The sequence below is a fragment of the Macrotis lagotis genome, chromosome X (genome assembly GCF_037893015.1).
Source record: "Macrotis lagotis isolate mMagLag1 chromosome X, bilby.v1.9.chrom.fasta, whole genome shotgun sequence".
Taxonomy (NCBI): domain Eukaryota; kingdom Metazoa; phylum Chordata; class Mammalia; order Peramelemorphia; family Peramelidae; genus Macrotis; species Macrotis lagotis.
Genome location: NC_133666.1, coordinates 505095215 through 505120754, shown reverse-complemented (window position 1 = coordinate 505120754; position 25540 = coordinate 505095215). Strand labels below are relative to the sequence as shown.

At 36.1% G+C, this 25540-nt stretch overlaps 1 protein-coding gene and 1 pseudogene across 1 annotated transcript; both read right to left on the bottom strand.

The window, feature by feature from the left end:
• On the bottom strand, window positions 1-13068 carry ARMH2 (armadillo like helical domain containing 2). The gene is made up of 2 exons (XM_074202660.1): window positions 12755-13068; window positions 1-544 (listed from the first exon to the last, which is right to left on the bottom strand). Exons 1-2 carry the CDS (start codon window positions 13023-13025, stop codon window positions 123-125), a joined length of 693 nt encoding a protein of 230 aa, XP_074058761.1. The 5' UTR covers window positions 13026-13068; the 3' UTR covers window positions 1-122.
• Window positions 13069-24100: 11032 nt separating this feature from the next.
• On the bottom strand, window positions 24101-25013 carry LOC141499314 (dnaJ homolog subfamily C member 9 pseudogene; annotated as a pseudogene).
• Window positions 25014-25540: the final 527 nt, after the last annotated feature.

The window sequence follows — 25540 nt, the reverse complement described above, 5'->3', positions numbered from 1 at the left end:
TAACATTACATTCATTTTTATTTTTTCCCCTGTCACCATTATAATGCAAGAATAAGAGCACTAATATCTATGTGGGGAGCTGTATTTTTCTGACTCCTGTTACTTTTAGATAACCTGTCTAATTAAGTCCTTTGGAACCCCAACAAGAAAAATAAGACTTCAGCAAAATTCTCAGGCCATCCATGCCAATTCTTGGCTGCCAGAACTTGGAGTAAGGACTTCAAAACGTCATATTCCTTAAGCTCCCGAATGGCTGCTGGCTGGTTACAAATAATGACAATAATAAGATAGCAAGACCAAAATTTAACTTTAATGTTGGCCTGCTTTAACTGGGGGTTCTCAGACTCCTCCTCCAGAAAAGAGACAAGAAGGGGAAGCAAATTTATGGCTTTGGCTTTCTTTTGGCCTAAAGTGTTTAAGTAGCACCAACTAGCTATGCCCTGCATTAGTGTGATCTTTATATGAGGAGGGGTATCACTTTTCTTCAAGATTAAAGCTGCTTCATTCATATATTCGGACACCCATTTTGCTGACATTGGTCCTCCTGAAAAAAAAATAAAACAAATAATTATGTTTCTAATTTTTTTTTTTGCTTAATTAACTAGCTACTTATTAGAGGACAAGTACTTCCACATATTTAAGGGCCATATCCTTTTCCAAAACCAAAAACCCTGTGCTCCAAAATGGAACCTTAGAAGGTTCTTAAAAGTTTGATAGGTCCTATAGAAGTAGGGTTGTTGATAAAGCTGATTCTCAGTAAGTTTAATAGTAATTTGAAAATTCCTTCAGTTTACCTCTCTTCAAATTGGGGGAATGGCTGAAAAAAGTAATAACAAAATAAATTAGAAATGAATAATGCATAAAAGAATTAAGAGAAACATGAGAAGACTTGTATGAAGGGATACAGGGTGAGAAAGCAAAGCAAGAGAGACAACAAATCTAAAGCCAAACACCCTTTCTGTTAACAATTGATAAACTATAAAACGGGAAATGACATGCACCATTAGTCAAACAGGTTATCAAGCAGTTTTGCTTCATTATTTTTTTGGAATATATCATAGTGGAAACAGAATGTATCAATACTTTTTTTTCTTAAAAAAGGAAAAAGATCTTTTTTAAAAAATTATTTTATTTTATTTTTCTCCTTGGTTATATGAAAAAAACAAGTTTTGTTATTCACTTTCAAATTCAGTTCCAAATTCTCTCTCTTCCTCCCACCCCACTCCCCCTCATTGAAAAAGCAAGTTACCCCATATAGGTTAAAAATATATAGTCATAAAAAAGTTACTACAATAGTCATGTTGTAAAAAAGAAGAGAAACAAAGAAAAATAAAGTAAAAAAAGCAAACTTCAGTATTGCTGAGAAAAGTTAAGTCAGTCAGTTGTTCATTCTGCAATGTTCCTTTGTATAGAATAAATTTTCCATTGCATTTATTCATGTAAGTTTTTAAACTGAGAATATCCTGTTCATCATTGCCCATAACAGAAAATTTCATCTGAATCACATACCATAATTTGTTCAGTCATTCCCCAACTTTTGTGCTTCCTTCCCCGCAATCTCTAGTTCCTTATCACCAGAAAAGAGCTGCTGTAAATATCCCTGTACAAATAGATTCCTTTCTTCCCATATTTCATCTCGTTTTATAGTCCTTTGGATATAGTTCCAAATTGCTCTACAGAATGGTCGACTCATTTCACAACTCCAGTAGAGCATCAGTGTCTCAACATCCCTAACATCCCTTCCAACATTTGTTATTTTCTCCTGTTCAATTAATCAATACAATAGGCATACCTCAGAATTGTTCCAACCCACTTCTCTATCAAAAGTGAGTTAAGAGCGGTGGCTAGGTGGCGCAGTGGATAGAGCACTGGCCTTGGAGTCAGGAGTACCTGAGTTCAAATACGGCCTCAGACACTTAATAATTACCTAGCGTGGCCTTGGGCAAGCCACTTAACCCCCATAGCCTTGGAAAAAAAATCTAAAAACAAAAAAAGTGAGTTAAGGGACCATCTGGGTGGTGCAGTGGATAGAGCACTGACTCTGGGGTCAGGAGGACCTGAGTTCAAATTTGGTTTCAGATACTTAATAATTACCTAGCTTGGGTAAATAACTTAACTCTATTGCCTTGCAAAAACAAAAACAAAAATGAGTTAAGACATTTTTTAAAAAAATGATTAAATAGATTGTGTTGATAACCTCATCTGAAAACTGTTCATATATCTTGATCATTTATCAATTGAGGAATGGCTCTTATTTTTTATAAATTTGAGTCAATTCTCTATTTCTGTGAAATGAGTTATCAGAGAAATTTGTTTCAGTATTTTTCTCCACAGTTACTATTGTTAACTGTGTTTCCCTCCACTACCATTTATTCTATTCACTTTCTCCATTCACCCTGTCCCTCCTCAAAAATGCTTTGCTCTGATAACCCACTCCTATAATCTTCCCTCCCTTCTATCACCTCCCAATTGAGTATGTATGTTATTCCCTCTCTGAATCAATAAGGAAAAATAATCTTAAAATTAGCTAAACCTAATTACTATATTAAGATGCAATTTAAGGGCGGCTAGGTGGTGCAATGGATAGAGCACCAACCCTGGACTCAGGAGTACCTGAGTTCAAATATGGCCTCAGGCACTTAATAATTACCTAGCTGTGTGGCTTTGGGCAAACCACTTTACCCCCATTGCCTTGCAAAAAAAACCTAAGATGCAATTTAGAAGAAAACTTAGAGAACAAAGAACATTTAGTTAGCTTTTGATTCATTTTAGCATACATTTAAGTTAAATACTTTAGAAGTATGGTACACTACTAGATGTTAGTGGAGAAAATTTAAATAGGAGTTGATTCTGAGTTCATTTTTTAGGTTTTTGCAAGGCAAATGGGGTTAAGTGACTTGCCTAAGGCCACACAGCTAGGTAATTATTAAGTGTCTGAGGTCGGATTTGAACTCAGGTACTCCTGATTCTGGGGCCAGTGCTCTATCCACTTCCCCACCTAGCTGCCCCCTGAGTTCATTTTCTGACTAATTATAATGAGCTTCCTGGCTCCCTGACCCTCCTCTATAGCCATAACCTTATAGTTTAATTAAACCCTATCCCAGATTCTGAGACCAAGCCATAAAAGAATCCTAGGTCAATAATTCATTGGAACATCAAATTAAGTTTAAGGAGCTTCTCCTCAGGATGATTACTTACCCTGGAAATAGAATGTTTATCTTGGTCTCCTATGACAGAGTTGCTCCCGTATATACCAGTTTGCTATTTTCTTTTCCCCGCCCTCTTGAGATTAAGATCCTGCCCTGCCCTGTCCCAGTGTTTAGTTGCTATTCTTGCCTAATTTCTTATCCTCTGCTCAGTCCTTCTGGTGACTCAATCTCTATCTGGTGGGATGAGCCAGCAAATATTATCAGGTTCCACTGATAAAACCCTCCACCTAGGAATCCCAGGGACTTCAGTAACCTCTTACACATGACATGCTGGAGAAAATAGGGAAGACTCAGAAGATATGTTCAGGACATAACCATCACTTGACCTCATGACAGAAGCATCATTGCCTAACCATTAGGTACATTTTGTACCTAACATCTCCGGCAGCTTATAGCATTATAACATAACTCAGTGGAGCACAAAAAATAGGCACACAGGAGAGTCCCTGAGATTATGCTTCTTTTCTTACAGTAAGGTCTCAACTGACTTTCTTACTTTTCTTCTAACAGAAACATCCTTACAAATACAAAACAGAGGTCAGACTTGTAGGAACACTAGCCTTAGTGGCCTCAGTTCTTGTCTTTTCTCCTAGTTCATATATTTCTCTGATTTTCTCCAAAACAGACCTTTTCCATAGTTTTTTTAAAATGACATAATAGTGTTTAGTTACATTTACATATCATAATTTGTTTATACATTCCACAGTTTACTAGTGGATACCCTCATTCCCCAGTTGGTTGGGTACCTTCTTTTTTTAGTTCTTTGCTACAACAAAGAGGGATGGTTAATAAGTATTTTTGTACATATAAGTTTTCCCTTTGTTCTTTGTTCCCTTTTTCTCTTCTTTGATTTTGACCTCTTCCCTTTGATGTGAAGAATATACTTAGTAGAAATATCTCTGGGACAAAGGTTATACACAGTTTAGGTTTAGTTCTGAAATGCCTTCTAGAGTGACTGGTTATTTAATAGGTCCACCAACAATGTATTAATATACTTTATTTTGTGCCTTCCCAACAATTGTATTTTTCTTTTTTGGTCATATTTTCCAATCTGATAGATGTAAAAAGGAATTTCAGAGTTATTTTGTTATTTATCTGATTACAAGTGATGTTCTTTTTTTTTTAATGTTACTATTGAAAACTTAGATTATGAAAACTACTCACATTCACTTACTATTTTATCTATTGGGGAATTGCTCTTTTTCTATTTATTTGTGTCAATTTCCTATCCAGATTAGCTGTCAGACAAATGCTGAATTATGTAGTGGATGGAGAGCTTGTCTCAGAGTCGGGAAGACCTGGGTTTAAATCTTGCTTCTGATATATACTGAATATGTGACCCTGGACAATTCCTTTAAATTCTCAGCTCTTCATATTTTCTAACACTTGAAGAGAAGATGCTGACCTTCATTCTTAGAAGGAATTCCTCACCTGGTGATTCCCATTCTGTGGAATCCTTTTAAATAAAATCACAAGTCCAATTCCTATTCCCATCAGATCTGTGTCAGAAAAATTTGCTGTAAAGACTTTCCTTAGGTATCTGGGAGAAATTTTCCTTCTACTTTAAACTGTTAATTTTATGTATATAAGAACATTTAATTTTTATATAATAAATTATAAATATAAATGATAAATAATTTTAATTAAATTGAAATTATCTATTTGATATCATATAATATTCTTTGTATCTTTTTTGATCAAGAAGTCTTTCTCAATCCATAGCTATTAATAATAACTAACATTTATAATAAAGCACTTATTATGTGCCAAGAACTATGCCCTTTACAATTATCTCATTTTTTCCTTGCAACAACCCTGGGAGGTGGTTGCTATTATTATTTTTTATTTGAGGATATTTGAGAAAATTGAAGAAAAGAGAGCTAGTAAATGTCTGAGACTGACTTTGTCCTTAGGTCTTTCTTTCCTCACATCTGGTGCCTTATCTATTGTGTTACCTAGCTGCTCCTTTCCTATTCTAAATTATTTATGTTATGACCTTTTATAACTAGGTTTTTTTAATCCAGTTAAGATTTATTTTGACATATAGTGTGAAATATTGGTCTATATTTAATTTCTACCACATTGTATTCCATCTTTCTAGTTTTTGTTTTGTCCTTACAACAATATTTGAAGGTCATGGTTTATCAATACTACTATCAAGTACTAATCAAATACTAATTCAATATCTTTGGGGTCTAATAAATGTGATCTTTTCAATTGATCAACTTTCCTGTTTTTTAACCAGTAACACATTGCTTTGATGATGACTTCTGTATAGTATATTTTGAGATCTGTTATTGTTCTATCCTGTCCAGTCCTACTTTTTGCCTTTATTCCTTGAGTTCTCTCTTCAGATGTTGGTCTTTTTTCCCCCTCTGGATGGATCCTTTGTTATTATTTTTTCTAGTTCTATTAGGTAATTTATTGGTATATTAATTTTCATGTAATCATTTTTATTATGATCCAACCATAAGCAGTTAGTATCTCTCCAATCATTTTACCTATATTTCTATGATATATGTTTTGTAGATACATATTCGTATGATTCCTGTTTGTCTTGATAATTAAACTACCAGATATTTTACACATTGTGCATTTTGTAATAATTTTCTTATATAGGAAGACAGAAAGGTAAAATATATAAAGGCAGTATTGTGCATTTATTTTATGTTATCACATTTTGAAGTTATAAATTGTTTCAATTTATTTAGTTGACTTTAATAAACTGTGTCATTTTCAAAAGCATTGATTTTTGAGATGATGAAAAAAATATTCATAGCAGCCCTGTTTGTGGTGGCAAAGAATTGGAAATCAAGTAAATGTCCTTCAGTTGGGGACTGGCTTAGCAAACTGTGGTATATGTATGTCATGGAACCCTATTGTTCTATTAGAAACCAGGAGAGATGGGAATTCAGGGAAGCCTGGAGGGATTTGCATGAATTGATGCTGAGATGAGCAGAACCAGAAAAACACTGTACACCCTAACAGCAACATGGGGGCAATGATCAACCTTGAAGGACTCACTCATTCCATCAGTGCAACAATCTAGGACAATTTGGGGCTGTCTGCAATGGAGAATACCATCTATATCCAGCCAAAGAGCCGTGGAGTTTGAACAAAGTTCAAGGACTGTTCCCTTTAATTTATTTATTTAATTTTTTTGCAAGGCAAACGGGGTTAAGTGGCTTGCCCAAGGCCACACAGCTAGGTAATTATTAAGTGTCTGAGACCGGATTTGAACCCAGGTACTCCTGACTCCAAGGCCAGCGCTTTATCCACTACGCCACCTAGCCGCCCTATTCCCTTTAATTTAGGGGAAAAAACCAGATATCTTATTGTCTGATCTTGTTATCTCTTATACTTTTTGTTTCTTCCTTAAGGATATGATTTCTCTCTCATCACACTCAATTTGGATCAATATACAACATGGAAACAGAGTAAAGACTGACCTGATTGCTTTCTGTGGGGGTAGGGTGGGGGGGGAGGGAAGTAAGATTGGGGGAAAATTGTAAAACTCAAATAAAATCTTTAATAAAATAAAAAGAAGCATTGATTTTGTATTTATTTTGCTTATGTTTATTCCCTTGATTCTTTTTTCTTGTTTTATTGCTATAGATAGCATTTCTAGAACTATAGCAAACAATGGGGTTGATAATGGGCATGCTCATTTTATACCTGATCTTCTTGGAAAGGTTTTGAGCATTTGTGCATTATAAATAATTCTAGTTGTTATTTTACTAGATAGAATTTACCATATCGAACAACAGCTCATTTATTTCTATTATTTTTAATCATTTTAACATAAATGGGCATTGCATTTTGTTAAAAGCTTTTTTCAGTATCTATTAATAAAATCATATGGTTTTTCTTATTTTTCTTATTAATATCATCTGTTATGCTTATAGATTTCTTAATATTGAATTAAAACTGTATTTTTTTCACATAATTGATTTGGTCACAGTGTTATTGTATTTTCTCTGGCTGTGCCTGCAAGATTCTCTCTCCTTAGCTTGCCAACTGACTTCTCTGGCTTCCTCTAAGTTGCAAATAAAATCCCAAATAAGATTATTTACTGATGCCTTTTTCAACCCCTCTTAATTCTAGAGCCTTTCCTCTATTAATTATTTCCCATTTATTCAGTATATAGCTTGCTTCATATTCATTTGCTTGTGTAATGTCTCCACTATTAGATTATAAGCTTCTTGAAGGCAAGGATTGTCATTTGCTTCCCCTGCCAACTTCGTCACTTAGAACAATGCTTTGGTACATACAGAATGATTATTGCAACATCATTGTTAATATTTTATTCCATATTTTTGTTCAATATTCATTGGAGTTTTTGGTCTATAATTTTTTTTCTGCTTTATCTCCCTGGTTTAAGTATCATGAAGATATTGATCTTATAGAAGGAATTTGGAAGGATCCCTTCTTTTCTTACTTTGGTAAACTTTTATGTAACATTGGGATTTATTTTTCTTTGAATGTTTGATAGAATTTATTTTTAAATCCATCAAGTGTTGAGGTTTTTCTTTGCAAGTCGATTATTGCTTGTTTAATTTCTTTTTATGAGAGGGAATATGAAAGGAGGGACCACTATGTGTCAGACACTCTTTTATGTGCTTAGTGTACTATGCTTTTTTTTATACCATTATTATCTCTCTGATTTGATTCACAACAACTCAACAAGCTAGATTTCCTATTATTGTACTTATCTCCATTTTTATAGTTGAAGAAACTGAGACAAGCAGAGGTTAAGTGACTTGCCCAGGGTCACACAGCTATTTATTGTCTGATGTTGGATTTGTACTAAGATCTTTCTGACTCTGGGCTATTGTAGCCCAAGCTTATGAAACTGGGTTATTTAAATATACTCTCTTGTTCTAGGAATTTGGGTTAAACATATTTTTTTGTAAATATGCGTCCATTTCATTTACATTTTTCAGTTTTACTGATGTATAATTGGGCAAAATAGTTTCTAATAATCTTTAGTTCCTTTTAATTTGTTGTGAATTTTCCTTGTTCATTTTTTGATATTAACAATTTTATTTTTTTACTTAAATTCAAGATTAGTTAATGGTTTATGCATTTTATTATTGGATTAACTGGTTTTTAGGTTTTATTCACCAACTCATTGAGGGATTTTTGTTTTTGCTTTTGTTTTTCTATTTTTTATTTGTTGCTTTTCTAGTTTTTTTAAGATCAATGCCCAATTGATTAACTTGTTTTTTCTTTATTTATCAATAAATATTTCCACATTTTAAAGACTGGTTTGGCTAAATTGTTCTCATCTTCTTTAGCAAAATTGTTTCATTATTTTTATGTTTTATTCTTTGACTTATCATTTCCTTAGAATTAAATTATTTAACCTCTAAGTTTGAATCTTAAAAGATCCTTTATTTTTTACATTTGTATTATATCATGATCAGTAAAGGATGGGTTTAATATCTCTACTTTTCTATAATTGATAATAATAATAGCAAACATTTATATTTTGCTGAGCTTTATATTATCTTATTTGATCTTCACAGCAACCCTGGGAGGTGGATACTATTATTACCTTCATTTTGCAAATGAGGAAACTGAACCAAAAGGTTTAAGCTTTTTGCCCAAAATCATATAGATAGTGTCTGAAGCCGGATTTGAATTCAAGTCTTCCTGACTCTGCACCCTATCCTCTGTGTTACTTAGTATATAACTAGCACATGAGGTTTTTCTATCCTAGCACATGATCAAGTTTTAAGAATAACTTATTTTCCTTTTTATTTCCATTTTGTAATCAATAGAGATCTACCATATCTAATTTTTAAAAAAAATTCTATCCTGGGCTTTAACTTCTTTCTTGCTTATCTTTTTGTTAGATTTTTTTCCAAGTTTGAAAGAGGCACATTTAGGGGGTTCCAACTATTATGGTCTTGCTTTCTATTTCTTCTTGTGATTATCTTTTCCATGAAGTACTTAGATACTATGCCACTTGGCATAGTTATTTTATTATGCAGTGTGTATAAAGCATTTTGTCACGGGACTGGGTCTGCCTGTCTTCGTTTTATCCCTAGCCTGTTTCCTAACCTGCTGGACCTCCAGTCATGTTACTACTGCTCTGAGATCTAGAACCTGAACACTTTTTTTGGTGCCTCAGTTACCTCATCTGTAAAATGAGGGCATAAAGCATGGCCTTTAAGATCCCTTCTGATTAGAAATCTATGATCCTATCTTACTATGATCCCACATAAATTATATCCATTCATGGTCCTGGCTTCTTAGCAGCTTGCCCCCCCCCCCCCCCGCTATTTCCTTTACAATTAATCTGCCTCCCACACTGACTGTGATAGAATGCCTTATCTAGGAGGGCTATTATTACCTGGAAATTTCATATGCTAGAAAACAAAGCAGAAAAAAACTAATGAATACTAATACTGCTTGCCTGGGGAAGGTATAAAATAGGAGGCATGAGTGACATATGCTCCCCCTAAGACACAGCTCACTAATCATTCAGGGTTCTTTCAGGCCAAGAAACTCTGGTTTCCTTCTTTGAAGTCCTCTGACATAATCACCCTCCCCAACTGTACACCCCTTCCCCAACCCTCTTGCACCAAATAGCATCATTTTATAGTACATTTCTAGAATGAATTGTCTCATAAGCTGAAAGGAAGAGACCTCTTATACCTATGGGAAGCTCTAAGGGTCTCCTTAATGAACCATAATTTCTGTGTGGCCCAGAAGCATTTGGGATTTGTGAGGATGTGACCCTGCTAGGAAATTTAGGAACTTATTTCCCTTGAGGGACTCTAAGAGGGACATGAGTATATATGGCAGGTCATCCCGAGCCTCTGTAGGAGGCCTTTTCCAGTAAGTAAATAAGAAGATAATTGTCCTATTATCCCATTATGGCCTGTCCTGATATAATGACATTTCTCTGAAACATGTGGTGTGCAGAGATTTTTCTTTGCCTGGGATAAGTTAAAAGATATATTGAGTATTGAAGGTGATATAAAAATAAAAGATTTATTATTAAAAAATAATTTCATTGCAAAGTCTGTAAGACTTCTTTAAGCAGAATGGACTTTAATGTCAGTCACTCAATAAACTTTTATAAAGAGCTATGATAAGCAGCTAGGTAGCATAATCAATGGAACACTGGATCTGGAGTCAAGAAGACCTGAATTCAAATTCATCCTCATATACTTACTACCTGTGTGATCCTGAACAAGTTACTTAACCCCTTTTGCCTCGATTCTTTATTGGTAAAATGAGCTGGAGAAGGAAATGGCAAACTTCTGCAGTATCTCTCTCAAGAGACCCTTAAATGAAGTTATGAAGGGCTGAAACAACTTACAACAGCAACTGAAAGCTAGATACTATGTTAAACCCTGGAAATACAAAGAAATATTAAGAACAATCCCTGCCCTTGTGGAGTTCATAGTCCAAAGGAGTAGAAAATATGAAAATAACTATGTACAAGTAGGTGATATACAAGATAAAATGGAAATAATCATCAGAAGAAAGGCACTAGAATTAAGAACAATTGAAAGTTAGATGGAATTTAATTTTTTAATTATAATTCTAGTTTTTTTAAAAAAAAATCCCCCTTTTCTTCTTCTCATTTAACCCTTCTCAATAGATTGAGAATGAAATAAAAATTAAAACCCTATTACAAATAATATATATATATATATATATATATATATATATATATATATATATATATATAAATCAAGCAAAGCATGTTCAGAAACAAAACAAAACACCACCAAACCACATGGCTCATTCTATATTCCTAATTCTTTACCACTCTATCAAGAGGTAGATAACATGCATCATTAATCCTTTTGCTTGTAGTCTTAGTAGAACAGTACTGAATGGGAATGCTTAGATGTATGTTACCTCTACAATGAATAAAAGTAAAATATAATTCCAGAGTTTAATGCAAAAAAAAATTACACTAAGATATCCTCCCAAAGTTTTCTTCATTTCTATTTTGCCAGTTGGTTTTTTGTTAGTGGTCAGAATGAGATTCAGCATAAATCATTCTCTCCCACCTCTACCCTGTCCTTATTATTTCTTCTACCTTCTGAAAGATAAAATTGTTAGGCAGAGAAGTTAAAAAAATTATAAGTTTCTTGGTTTGGGTAGAGAGAGCCCCCCACCAGGTCTTGCATTTCAATTATATCCCTCCTGCAAGATAGCTTTATGTTATGTATCAAAAGATTTCTATTTTCTCTCCTTCTGACCAGAAGACTTATAATATACTCCTATGACAACATCACATTTGACTATCACATAAATAATCTCCCCTGTTCTTCCTGTCAGGGTTATTAGGTTTCTAAACAGTCATGCATTATCTTCATTGTCTCATTACCTGTGCAGCCTTTGAACTAGTAAGTCAAGTTGACAGTTTATAAAATATCTATTTGCAATGAAATCATACCTTTGCAGAATAATATATATATATATATATGTATATATATATATGTGTGTGTATATATGGGGGGGGGGTTGCAAGACATGGGGTTTAGTAACTTGCCCGGGGTCACACAGCTAGGTAATTATTGTCTGAGGCCAGATTTGAATTCAGATTCTCCTGACTCCAGGGCCAATGCTCTATTCAGTGTGTCATCTAGGCTCCTTTCAGAATAATATATTGAATTTATGGGCTTGAATTTAAAATGACAACATGCTCTTACTGGAGGATTATTTTCATTATATTGGCTTATAAATATTTTTTAAGGAAAAAGAGGTTACCTTGTTTTCTGGAATTTTTGAACATAGGGCTGTAATACATCAATGCCCAATAGCAAATAACATTACCCCAACTAATGCCCTTTAGTAATGGAGTTATTAATCATTATCCAAAACTGTTATCTCTTTCATTTCATGAGGATTAGAGGAGGGGTGCCCTATGATCTGGAAAAATCCATGTAAAATTATTTTGCTCTTCCAGAAAAAAAGAAATAGTGTATTTATTTATGGTATTAAAAGATAAAATTGGGCGGCTAAGTGGCACAGTGGGTAGCTAGGTGGCGCAGTGGATAAAGCACCTGCCCTGGAGCCAGGAGTACCTGGGTTCAAATACAGTCTCAGACACTTAATAATTACCTAACTGTGTGGCCTTGGGCAAGCCACTTAACCCCTGGTTGCCTTGCAAAAAAAAACATAAGATAAAATATGTTGGATATTATGTATTTTTATACATTATATATATATTATGCATTTCTGAATTTCTAAACTTTTTCACTGTCATCTGCTGACTTTCTTGTGTCATCTGTGGCTTTGGGAAATCTCTCAAGGGATAACTGTATAAGCAAAATCATTACTACAAAATAACCAAATCCCTCTTTAAAGTTGTGACATCTTTGGAACATCATGTGACCAATTAACAATTTATATTATATACCATGGCTTTTATGAAACTTAAAGTATTTAAGACAACCTTATGTCATTTTATATTTGAGAAAAGATTCTCAGACCCAATTGACCATATCAGTTAGAATATATTTATAAAGAAAAATGAGAACAAATCTTTCAGAATAAGCATTTTTAGATAGTACCTGTGAAGGCCAACAGACCCAATTTATAGGCAGCTTGAGCTCTCTTCTCAAGGGGCAAATCTGTATTCTGCAACTCACTGCCGAACATTGTGATTCTTTCTTTATGAAAAATGCTATCAGTTAAACCAGCTTTCTTATCGGACTCCTTATTGAAGCAAAGATTTTTAAAGAAATAAAATATCTTCTTGAAAATGTCAGTCACTACTTCCATACAATATTTGCAGACATTTTTTTCCTTAGCCACTGGACAGCAGTTGATTAGTTTCTCCATTTGTAGCAGTAAAGCCAGTTAATAGTCAAGAATTCTGTGTTGATCACTTAGCAACACTATAGAATGGAATAAACCAATAGGAGAAAAGGAACTTCTATTATGTTATTTATAGATATTTGCATTTGAGACTGACAACAACCCTGTGAGTTATTGCTATTGATATCTCCACTTTACAGCTGAGGAAACTGATGCAAACAGAGGTTGAAGGACTTGTCCAGGGTCATTTTTTGTTATTTCTACACCCCTTTCCTTTCTTTTTTATTTCTATTTTTCCCTAGTAACATGTAAAAACAAGTTTTAGCATTCATTTTTAAAACACTGAGTTTTGAATTCTCTCTCTTCTTCCCACCTCACTCTCCCTCATTGAGAAAGCAAATTATCTGATATAGGTTATCAACACTTCCTTCTAAAACTCCACTTTACCCAAATTAGCCTAATTACTGTTTCTGAAATATGCTAGGTTCATTTCTGAGTCTATGTGGTATCAAGGAACATTTTTAAAACTGAACTCCTTACCTTTGTTCCTAAACCTTCTCCTCTTCTAAGCTTTCCCATTTCTCTCTCTCTTCTATTTCTCTCTCCCCTATTTCCAAAAGAAAACTAACTTCTGTTGATGGCAACATTATTCTTCCCCCCCCCCCCCCCAGGGAATTCCTCACTGTCTGCCTTTTCTACCTTCATACCATCATCTGTAGCATTGAACCTCTTCTCTTCCCTTACCAAGTCTTAGTTCAGACCTTCGTCATCTCTCGTCTAGATTATTGAAACAATCTCCTCCTTGGTTTCATCACTTAAAGTCCATCATCACTTCAGTCTATCCTACACGGTGCTGAGAAAGTAATTTTCTTTTGAGGTGCAACTGGAGCATCCCTACTCAGTGAGTTCCAGTAGTGGTCAAGTTATGAAGGTCTTTAAAAGCCAAAGGATCAATCAATCAAAAATTATTACTCGAGATAAAATATAAAATCCTCTACTTTAAAAGCCATATGCAACTGGTCCAACCTATCTTCTCTAGAAATTACTCCTCCTTCCCTCATTCTACAAGCTCATTACAATCATACTTCATCCCATCTCTGTGACTTTCATACATCCCATTATATTCACCTTCTAGAGTCCCTCTCTTATTTTGAGATACAGCTCAAGCACAATTTTTTGCATGAAGCTTTTCCATATCTCCCAATTGTTGGTGTTCTCCCCAAACTATCATGTATTTAATTATTTTGCAAATATTTATATTTATTAATTTTACATTTATGCTGATTTATTTTTATACTCATCTCCCACTGTAGTTAACAAGCATTTTTCTTTCTTTCTTTTTTTTTTTTGCAAGGCAGATGAGGTTAAGTGGCTTGCCCAAGGCCACACAGCTAGGTAAGTATTACGTGTCTGAGGCTGAATTTGAACTCAGGTACTCCTGACTCCAGGGCCAGCACTGTATCCACTGCGCCACCTAGCCACCCCAACAAGCATTTTTTATCTTTTATTTTTTCCAATTACATGCAAAGTTAGTTTTCAGAATTCATCCTTTTGCAAGATTTTGAGTTTCATATTTTTCTACCACCCTCCTCCCATTCCATGGCAGCGAGAAATATGATTTAGATTGTACATATACAATCATGTTTAACATGTTTCCATATTGTTGTTATTGTTTTTTCTTCTTTCTTGAAGAAGGCCATGACGTTAGGGAGGTGATGGCATGACAAGCACATGAATTGGATTTGAGTGAGGGGGATGCTGTGCTAATTCATGTGCTCCTCCAGAGCCAGACACTTTCTCCTCCTCTTAGTCCAGTGGTCAGATATGAATCAGGAGATGGCCCTGAATTTGAGACAATAAGGGTTAAGTGACTTGCCCAGGGTCACACAACTAGTAAGAGTCAAATGTCTGAGTTTGGATTTGAACTCAAGTTCTCTTTCTTTTAGGACCAGTGCTTTAACCACTGTAAAGAGAGTCAAACATGAGAAAGAAAGAAAATAAATAGAAGTTTTTGAAAGTGATCGTATTATGCTTTGTTCTGCATTCAGAAAACATAGTTTTTTCTTTGGCTATGGATGACATTTTATTTTTTCTTTTTTTTTAATTTGCAGAAGAGACTGTATTTCATACTATGGTCAAAGTAAAACCAATTTTTAAGTTTGATGCACTTAGAGATATAAGGTATTACAGCTATCCCTGATTTCCTGTCATTGGCAATGTTTCTTCATTACTTAGCATTCAGTTCTGGACACCATGTTGTTAAGGAAAGATAATGATAATGTTCAAAGTCAGGTAACCATCCTGGTGAAGCACCTTGAGTTTTTTCATATGAGAATCTATTGAAGGAAGTGGATATTTAGCCTGGAGAAAAGGATACCAGAATTCTCTTCAAATCTTTGAAGGTTTATGTGTAGAAGAGGAAGAAGATGTGTTCAGTTTGGCCCCAGAAATCAGACCTAGGAGCTGTGGGACAGTGGTACAGCATAAGCATTTCTCCTTATGCTGAATGCCCTCTCATCATCTCTGAATCTTTAAATGCTATTGATTTTATTTTTTTAAAGTTTTTTTAAGAAAGATTTTGTTTATTTTGAGTTTTACAATTTTTTCTTCATTCTTGCTTCCTTCCCCCCATCCCCACAGAAGGCATTCTGTTAGTCTTTACATTGCTTATAGATGAGAAAGTTCATATGAGTTATCAGGATCTTCAAACAAATCTCAGAAAAAGATTAATCAAGCAAAACCAAAGAGGGCCAATTAAGAGGCCAATAAGGAAAAAGAAGCCAGGAGGGCTACATAATCCATGATCTTAAGGCAATATCAGAATATTTTCATAAGAACATGGACTCCAATATAGCATGGATTCATTAATAGTTGCCATATCAAGTTGAATTGTAACAAAAAAACTCAAGAATGGTGTAAACAAATAAATTGGATAATCATTTTAGAACAGTACATGTCCAATAAGTGATTTTCAATAATTTTTCTGTTTTAACTTTAGCTATATTCAGAATGAACAAAAACCTCTAGATGAAGAAGTGATCTCTTTTTAAAACAGTTTAAAAATAGACCAGAGGTCATCCTTCTGATATAACTAGTCTTGTTGATATTAATTTTCCTTAAAGAATCTTGTGATAGGGGCGGAGCCAAGACGGCGAGAGGAATGTCTTTTAGAAGCTCTCTCATAAAACTTTGAAACTAAGGACTCTAACTAAACTTTTGAGAGATAGAACCCACAGAGGGACCCAATGAGGCAGTTCTCCTACTCAAGGTAACCTGGAAAAGAGCAGAAAGGCTCTGCTCCCCGGGGTTGGGGGGGAGGGGTGGCCTGCCAGAGTGAAAGAACTTCAGCCTCTTGGAGGCAGCCCCAGGGCACTGGGAGCCTCAACTCACAGCAGCGGAGGAGTTTCCTGACCTACGCCCTGGGGAGCACCGGTCACAAAGTGGGGGAACAGCGGGGGACCTCTGCCAGAGCAAGCACGTGGAGTCCAGCCCTCAGGGCACACAGCTAGCAACATGGTCTTTCAGCAGCCCAGATCCAGGAACAGAAGCAGGTGGAGCCAGTAAGCAGGAGCCCCCAGGGCATGTGCCCATTGAACCTAGGGAGGGGAGTGAAGAGAGAGATTGCCAAGCTCTGCCCCTGGAACAGGACTCTGGGGCTCTGAACACATTCAGATCCTGTTCGCAGTCTAGGGCCCCCCCACAAAGAACAGCAGGGCCCCCCCCCCACCTCAGCCCCATGGCAGAGGGGGCGCATATGGTCATTCACAGACCAGGAGAGAGGACAGAGCCTCACACACTGAGACCCTTGTGGGAGTGTCCCAAAAGCTCAGGAAGCACCCCAAAACCAGGCTCAGGAGGGGAAAATGAGCAAACAGAGACAAAAGAGGAACACCATTGAGAACTACATTATCTATGATCCCAAGAAAGATCAATATACTCAGTCTGAAGATGAGGAACCACAAACTCCTGCATCTAAAGATTCCAAGAAAAACAGAAATTGGACTCAGGCTATGACAGAGCTCAAAAAAAACTTTGAAAATGAAATGAGGGAGTTAGAAGAAAAACTGGGAAAAGAAATGAGAGAGATGCAGGAAAAACACGAAAACGAAGTCAGCAGCCTAGTCAAGGAAATCCAAAAAAATGCTGAAGAAAATAGCATGCTAAAAACCAGCTTAGGTCAAATGGATAAAACAGTTCAAAAAGTTATTGAGGAGAAGAATGCTTTAAAAAGCAAAATTGGCCAGATGGAAAAAAGAGATAAGAAAACTCCGTGAGGAAAACAAATCCTTCAGACAAAGAATAGAACTCAGGGAGATTGCTGAATTTATGAGAAACCAGGATTCATTACTTCAAAACCAAAAAAATGAAAAATTAAAAGAAAATGTGAAACATCTCATTGAAAAAACAACTGATACGGAAAACAGACTTAGGAAAGATAATTTGAAAATTATTGGAATACTTGAAAGTCATGATCAGGAAAAGAGCCTTGACATCATTTTCAAAGAATTACTACAGGAAAATTGCCCTGATATTCTAGAAGCAGAGGGCAAAATAGAAATGGAGAGAATCCACTGATCCCCTGAGAAAGAGATTGCCAAAAACTAATCCCCAGGAATATTATAGCCAAGTTCAGAACTCCCAAGTCAAAGAGAAATATTACAAGTAGCCAGAAGGACACAATTCAAATATCGTGGAGCTGCAGTCAGGATCACACAGGACTTAGCAGCAACTACATTAAAAGCTTGTAGGGCTTGGAATATAATATACTGGAAAGAGTTTGGAATGCAACCAAGAATCAACTACCCAGAAAAAATGAATGTTCTCTTCCAAGGAAAAAGATGGACTTTCAATGAACCAGGGGAATTTCAAATGTTCCTGTTGGAATGGCCAGAGATGAACAGAAGGTTTGATCTTCAAATACAAGACTCAGGTGAAGCATAAAGAGTGGAGGAGAAGGGGAAAATATGAGGGACTTAATGATGATGAACTGAATGTATTCCTGCATAGAAAAATGACACTGATAATACTCATATGAACTTTCTCAATTAACAGAGCAGGTAGAAGGAGCTTTCATAGTTGAAGCACAGGAGAAAGCTGAATTTGAAGATAAAATATGGTGTAAAAATGGAGTCAATAGAAAAAAGGGAAATGTAATGGGAGAAAGAAAAAGGAGAGGGGGAATAGGCCAAGATATTTGGTATAATAAGTTTTTTCTTTATTACAATGAGCTATTGCAATGATATGGAAGGGGGGGAGGCAAAGGGGAATGAGGGAATCTTTGCTCTCATCAGAGGTGGCTAGGAGAGGAAACAGCATATATACTCAATGGGGTATAGGCATCTGGAGTAAGAAGGAGAGAAGGGGGACAGGGGGAAGGAAGGGGGGGAGATGTGAATGATGGAGGAGAGGATGGACCATGGGGGGAGAGTAGTCAGATATAACATATTTTCTTTTTTACTTCTTGCTGGGATTGGATGGCCTGTCCAGGACCATAGGGCCAGGTAGATGCTGGGCCTAAGGGGTGGTAGGGGGGCTTGGGGCCTCTTGGCCTCAGGGCCAGGGATCTGTCTGCTGTGCCACTCAGCTACCCTATAGCAGAGTCAGAGTGAAAGGAGAGAGAAAATATAGTCCATGGTAGTGGAGAAATATGAAAGGAGGGAGTTGCAATCAGCTATAGCAACAGTGGAAAAATATGGAAGTAACTTCTGCGATGGACTTATCATAAAGAATGTGATCCACCCACGACAGAGTTGTTGGTGTTGGAATAAAGACTGAAGCACATTTTTTATTATTATTATTTGGGGGTGGTGCAGGGAAAATGGGGCTGGGTGGCCTGCCTGGAGCCGCAAAGCAGGGTGATTGTTGGGTATCTGAGGCTGGATTTGGACCTAGGTCTTCCTGGCTCAAGGGCCAATGCTCTGACTGCCACCCAGCCACTCCTACTATTATTACTATTTTATTTTATTTTGGGTCTTTTTTTTCTTTTTTCGGTTTTTGCAGGGCAGTGGGATTGGGGTGACTTGCATGTCACATGGCTGGGTGATTGTTGGGTATATGGGGCCAGATATGCACTCGGGTGCTCCTGGCTCCAGGGCTGGGGCTCCATCCATTGCACCACCTGGCCATACCTACAGTTATTACTATTATTTTTTTTAGTTTTAATTTTTTTCTCTCCCCTTTACTTTATCGCTCAAGTGAGTCTATATTTTGTGGGGGCAGGGGTATTCTGTTTTCTCTTAAGCAAGAATATTTTATTAATGTATAAAAAACATTAATAAAAAGAATCAGGTCAAGAAAAAAAAGAATCTTGTGATAAAGAATTATATCCTGAGTCACAATTCTTAAAAGAGTCAAGACTTAGAGGATGGAAGAGCCAATGGCTCACTCTCTTATTAATAAGTACCTGGCATGATTATAGTAATTTGCTATAAAGAGCAATCAGGGATATAAAAGGACATGTTCCCTTATGTATTTAGATGTCTGTTCCAGACAGAGGTCATATTGAGAATCCATTGCAATGAGTCAGGCTGCAGGTCTGCCAGGTGAGGCACTTTTAAGGAATCTTGTTTCAGCTAATGTTGATGGCTGTTCATTAAAACCACTTCACCTGCAATATTAAACGTAAAACCCCATAACTAGTGGCCTCATTGGTATACTTTTTTCTTTTTGTTTTAACACACCTGAGGTCAGACAGACCAATTGTAACTATGTATTGTAATATAGCAATTTCCTATAATCAGAGCTTCAGGTGATTTTGGTTCTAAAGGAATCAGAATATACCATGCTGTTATTATGATCAATAACAGCAAAGAGATCCAGAGAAAAATTATAACTAATTCTGTCAATTACTGTACACATATCTAAGGTCTGTGCTTAAATGTGGTATAAAGCTTTCAGAATTCTTTCAAATCATTAAACATTTTAGGTGACTTTAAATTTTCAACAATATTATTAATTTCAAATGTAACAAAACAGTAGTAAGACCAAACATATTTCCACATAGAGTAACACATGAATTATTAGATATTATTAAACATTATCTTTTCATCATTATATTATATATAAACCTACAGATCTCTCAGTAACTCCAAATAGTTTAAATTTTCACAAAAGATTAACTGAAGGTGCAATGCCTCTAAATCTTAAATAAAGGTGAGGGGAAATTAAGGCAGATAACATAACTGATAAAAACTTACAAACATCAAAGAATAAGGAAGACTATTAACCTTCTTCCTCATCACCCTTACCAGGGTTACACAATATCAAGTTGCCCAACTATTCTTCAACACACTTATCAATACTGTCTGATTAATTCTTATCTCTTCCTGGACTTTTAAAGCATTTTGAAGACAGGATGAGTCTTCCAACATTTTCACTATTGTCTTATTGAGTTTGCAGTTAACATTAACAATGTTAATTAACAATTAAAGGGGGAAGATAGGCTGAGTATTGCCAAGAGAAATTAGTCCTTATTACCAGGAATCAAGAAAATTAATATTATTTGAAACAAAAGCAATAACAACCAACTGGTTTATACCAGGCACTTTACAAATCACATAGAGATGAAACAATGTCACCTAGTCCAGTTAACAAAAATTTCAAATACATTATCCCTATTTTATCCCTTACAAGGAACTAGTCCTTAAGATGTTAAAATGATGACATTCTAACTCAGAGGGCAATCTATTATTGATTATTAATTTTAAATTGGTCTGTTTAAAACAAATCCAAAACCCAAATAAAAACTAATAATAAATATTTCAGAACTTTCGTTTCATTTAGACTGAATGAACAGGAAGGGGCAGCTGGGTGGCACAATGGCTAGAGCATCGACCCTGGAGTCAGGAATACCTGAGTTCAAATCCCAAATCCAGCCTCAGACACTTAATAATTGCCTAGCTGTGTGGCCTTGGGCAAGCCACTTAACCCCATTGCCTTGCAAAAAAACATTAAAAAAAATGAGCAGGAACACATCCTAAACTATTTCAGATCTGGGTTCACAGTCCCAGAAAGGTTTCAGTACTATCTTTTTTTTAGGTTGTTTTTTTTTGCAAGGCAAACGGGGTTAAGTGGCTTGCCCAAGGCCACACAGCTAGGTAATTATTAAATGTCTGAGACCAGATTTGAACCCAGGTACTCCTGACTCCAAGGCCGGTGCTTTATCCACTACGCCACCTAGCCGCCCTCAGTACTATCTTTTGAGTTATATACATGTACACACACACACACACACACACACACAATTCTCATTCTCATTAGAACAAAGATTACACATTGTTTCACTTGTATATCAAGATTTTAGGGGCTCTGGCCAGCCCGCCAAACCCCAAGAAAAGTCCAGTGACCTCTAATCAGTTCTCCTGATCAGTGGAGACAAAAGAAGGGCTGCTGGGAACTTTAGAGAGATCTCTGATTTAAATATATACTTATACACATACACACACATATATATATATATATATATATATATATATATATAAATACATACACAAATATTTATATTATAATTATTGAATCATGCTAATTAAGACCACTCAGAAAAATAATTTTAGGATCAATTATAGTTTCATGAGGAACCTCATATTGTAAATAATCAGTAATTAAAATTCCTTGATGTAGTCAAATGCATTGTTGTATTGCACAGAAGATCAAACCCAGTTATCTATTACAAAGATAATAATGTGAATATTCATATAGTAAATATTTCCATGTTTCACATTTTAAAGCATTTATTTCACTTAGTTTACTTCTAGGATTTACAAATGTAGCAGTCTGGTATCAGGATTTAGCATTTCTCCATTTCTTATTAGAACATAACTTAATTGAACTTGAATCTGGTTTCCCCAGTTTCAGAAAGAGTCCATAAGTTAACTTTGGATTATCAATTCCCATACAGTTCTTTTCATTCATTCATTCATTTTTTTTTTTTTTTGCAAGGCAATGGGGTTAAAGTGGTTTGCCCAAGATCACACAGCTAGGTAATTATTAAGTGTCTGAGGTCGAATTTGAACTCAGGTCCTTCTGACTCCAGGGCTGGTGCTTTTTCATTTATTTTTAAAGATAAAGATAGGAAACTTCCAAATTGGAATTTATACTTTCAGTCAATTTATTAAGGCCAATTTATAGAAACCCTTTAGGACATTCCCAGATTTTAGGTCAGGTTGACTGCCTGCTCCTTCCCCCCCACAGGTGGGGCTTGACTCTAGCTTGAACTCCTAGACACCTGGGCAGTTTTGCTGTTAAAACTTGATGATGGGAGTTGGGATTGGGCGGCCCCAGAACTAGACTGGGGAAAGGCTGCATCCCCCAAACCAGGGAGAAGGTATAGGGTGTTCCCTCAGACAGTCAGGGGCTTAGAGGGACTTGAAGAATTTAACCTACATAATGAAGAAGTGCAACAAGGTCGTCATTTAGCTGGGGCCAGGATAAGGAATTTCTGGGCCTGGGGGCATGAATCCCTCCTCTGGGTCCCTGCCACCAATCCAGAAAGGGGCTGATGCAACAGAGGGGAGGAGAGTTTTGTAAGAAACAATCCCCCCCAAAACAAAACAAAACAAAACAAAACAAAAAACAGATTCCATTTCTCCTCTCTTGGAGACAGAGAAAAAAGAAGAGAGAAGGAAACAGACTGAGACTGACAGCATGGTGAGACTCTTCTTGAAGCTGTAGTCACTGAATTAACACAATCTATGATGGCACCTGGATTGTAGGAATCTAAGAGAGACTTCAAGAAGTGTCTCCTCTGACCAGGAGGGAAAGTAATGGCAGAACAGATTAGGCAAATCAAGGCAAGGAATGCCACAGATATGTAATTATCACTCCAGACTGGAGAAGAAACTAGAAACCAGGCCAACTTCTTAAAAAAACCACAGATTTATTAAGAGATAAGTGAAGGGGGTGGTTAGGTGGTGCAGTAGATAGAGCACCAGCCCTGGAGTCAAGAGTACCTGAGTTCAAAAGTGGCCTCAGACACTTATAATCACCTAATTGTATGGCCTTGGGCAAACCACTTAATCCCGTTTGCTTTGCAGAATCCAGAGAGAGAGAGAGATAAGTGATAAGTGAAGTCTCCTTGGGTCTGAGCAAGATTTTAATTCTGCATATGTTCCAACATTGATTGCTATGGTCACATGGCTGCTTTTGCTCCATAAGGATAAATTTGCTTACTGTGAATAATATAACATAATCTGGTTTTGTATACCTCTTTTATTGTTCTTATTTGATATTAAATGCATGAAATATTAAACTACCTTTAGGTATATCATTTTGTATACTTAAAATAGTCATTAGGGTGGAGAACTGGTTGTTAATTTATTTGAATCCTACCACTGACTATTATCCATAATCTCAATTTAGTTGTAAAACTCAAACCAGATTATAGTAATACCACAGATATCAGCAAATAATCACTCAAACGAGCAAAGGTTATTTAAAAAAACCCCAAAATTTTAGACTTACATTTAAGGAAATACACAAGAAAACCTTTTTACTATACAATTGCCCTTTGTATAGAGAAAATTGTCAGTTTTTTTTAGTGAACCTAGGATATTCAATAATGAAAATCCTGGATGGATAATCTTTTTTAGTGGAACCCTAAAAATACTCTGAAACTACTATCCTAACTCCCACTTATATTGACAAGTTGTTTGATTACCATATCCTTTCAAGAATTTTAGAGCTATCTATGAGGAGTTAGAGTTATCTTTTTCTAATGTCATAGTTTATGAGCTTCCACAGGAATAACTTTCCTTCCAAAATGATCTGTTAAGACTCGTTTAGTAAATCAGCCTTAAGTAGTTTTTGAAAGGAGGTGGTACAGTAAACACAACTGGTACAAAAATGAAGCCTCAAACACAACTGATACAAAACAAGCCTCAAAAGTCTTGTGACACATTCTCCCCACCCATACATACTTTTCACCCCCTTATTTATTTTCCAATTAATTTTCAACATTTATCCTTTTACAAGCTTTTGAGTTCTACATTTTCCTACCACTCTTCTTTCCCCTCTCCATGTCCCCCCAGCAGCAAATAATCTGATATAGGTTGTACATGTCATACAGTTATTTTTTTTTAATAATAAAGATTTTTCTCATTTTATTCGGTAGGTGAGAAAGTACCAATTAAATAGAAGGCCCACTGAAGAAACAAAAGCATTGCTTTCATTATTTTTTTCCTTTCTTGTCAGTTGGTTTTTTCCCTTTTTTGGAAGAGTTGCAATACTTTGCTTCCATCTGGGCCAGAAAACTCTCCATTTCTTTTACTCGATCCTTTTGTCTGCTCTGGATAAGTGCTTTTAGATCACCTGGTTCACCCCCTAGGCCCAGCTCCTTTCTGGTCTCTTCTGCTTCTTTGGCTTCTTCTTGAGCCCTCCTTTTCCTTGCATTCATTTTTTGCTTCGACTCTTTGAGGAAAGCTTTAAAGGGTGGAACTTCTCCAGAATCGATGGCCTGTTGTATTATGTTCCGTATTCTGGGTTCGTTGGTGTATTCTGCACATAATACAGACTGCATGATTTGATCCATATCGCCCTTGAAGTCCACATAGACTTGTTTAATATCAGCCAGCTCTTCTTCTGAACCAATGTACTTCCCTTCAAAGGTCTTAATGTCCTCAAAAGTTATCTCTCTGAAGAGCAGCCGCCAGTAGGCCGCCCAGTCATGCTCCTGGCTCAGCGCCTCCGACTCCTTGTCCACTGTGCCCTGCTCCTCGTATGTCCCTGCGCCTCGGGGTCTCTCAGGTTCCCGTAGGCCCTGCCCCACAGTTTTGTTTTTTAACAAGGCAATGGGGTTAAATGACTTGCCCAAGGTCACATAGCTAAGTAAATATTGCGTCTGAGTCTGGATTTGAACTCAGGTTATCCTGACTCCAGGGCTGGTGCTCTATCCACTGCTCCATCTAGCTGCCCCCACCATACATGCAGATTGAAGGAAGTGGGTACAAGCTTAGAGGGCACATATGGCAAAGGGGTAGGTGATTCATAATTCTTGGATATTGGAAGTCCTTTCCCCATTTTGTGAGGGTGGTCAAGAAGTTCTTCTCAGGAATGGTATAGTTTCTTTGCTAGAATTATGAATCTCCAAGATTCAGTCTGTTCATAAGAATATAAATTCAGTGAGTCAGAATTGTTTCATTCTTTGTACTGGTATCTTTGTAACCTAGTACAGGACCTGGTATGTAGCAGAAACTAAACTTATTGATTCCTTGATTAAAATGTTCTATGTCCCAAAAAAGAACCAAAATTGTTTTTTTTGGGGGGGAATATGGAACATTGCAGAGGCCATTTCTGTGAACTTTTTATTGTGAGAAGCCAAATCTGAGGGGGGAAATTATGTTTACTTCTTTTGTGTGGTTAAATCAAAAAGTATTTATAAGAATTACAAGGAGTATGATTAGAATCCTACTACTTTTTTTTCCCATGTTCTGCGCTGTAGGTCATTGATAGTATAAATTTCTACTGGCATAAATTAGCCCTCAAATATACTTTAAAATTTTAGTAGTTAATTATTGTGAAATTTAGCATTCTTTTCTTTTAAAATT

What these genes read in the sequence shown, in the direction of transcription:
- ARMH2 (XM_074202660.1), bottom strand. Translation starts at nt 13,025, where the DNA reads ATGGAGAAACTAATCAACTGCTGTCCAGTGGCTAAGGAAAAAAATGTC. An exon ending in GGGTCTGTTGGCCTTCACAG is followed by an intron (nt 545 to 12,754) that starts GTACTATCTAAA and finishes TTTTTTTTTCAG; the next exon opens with GAGGACCAATGTCAGCAAAA.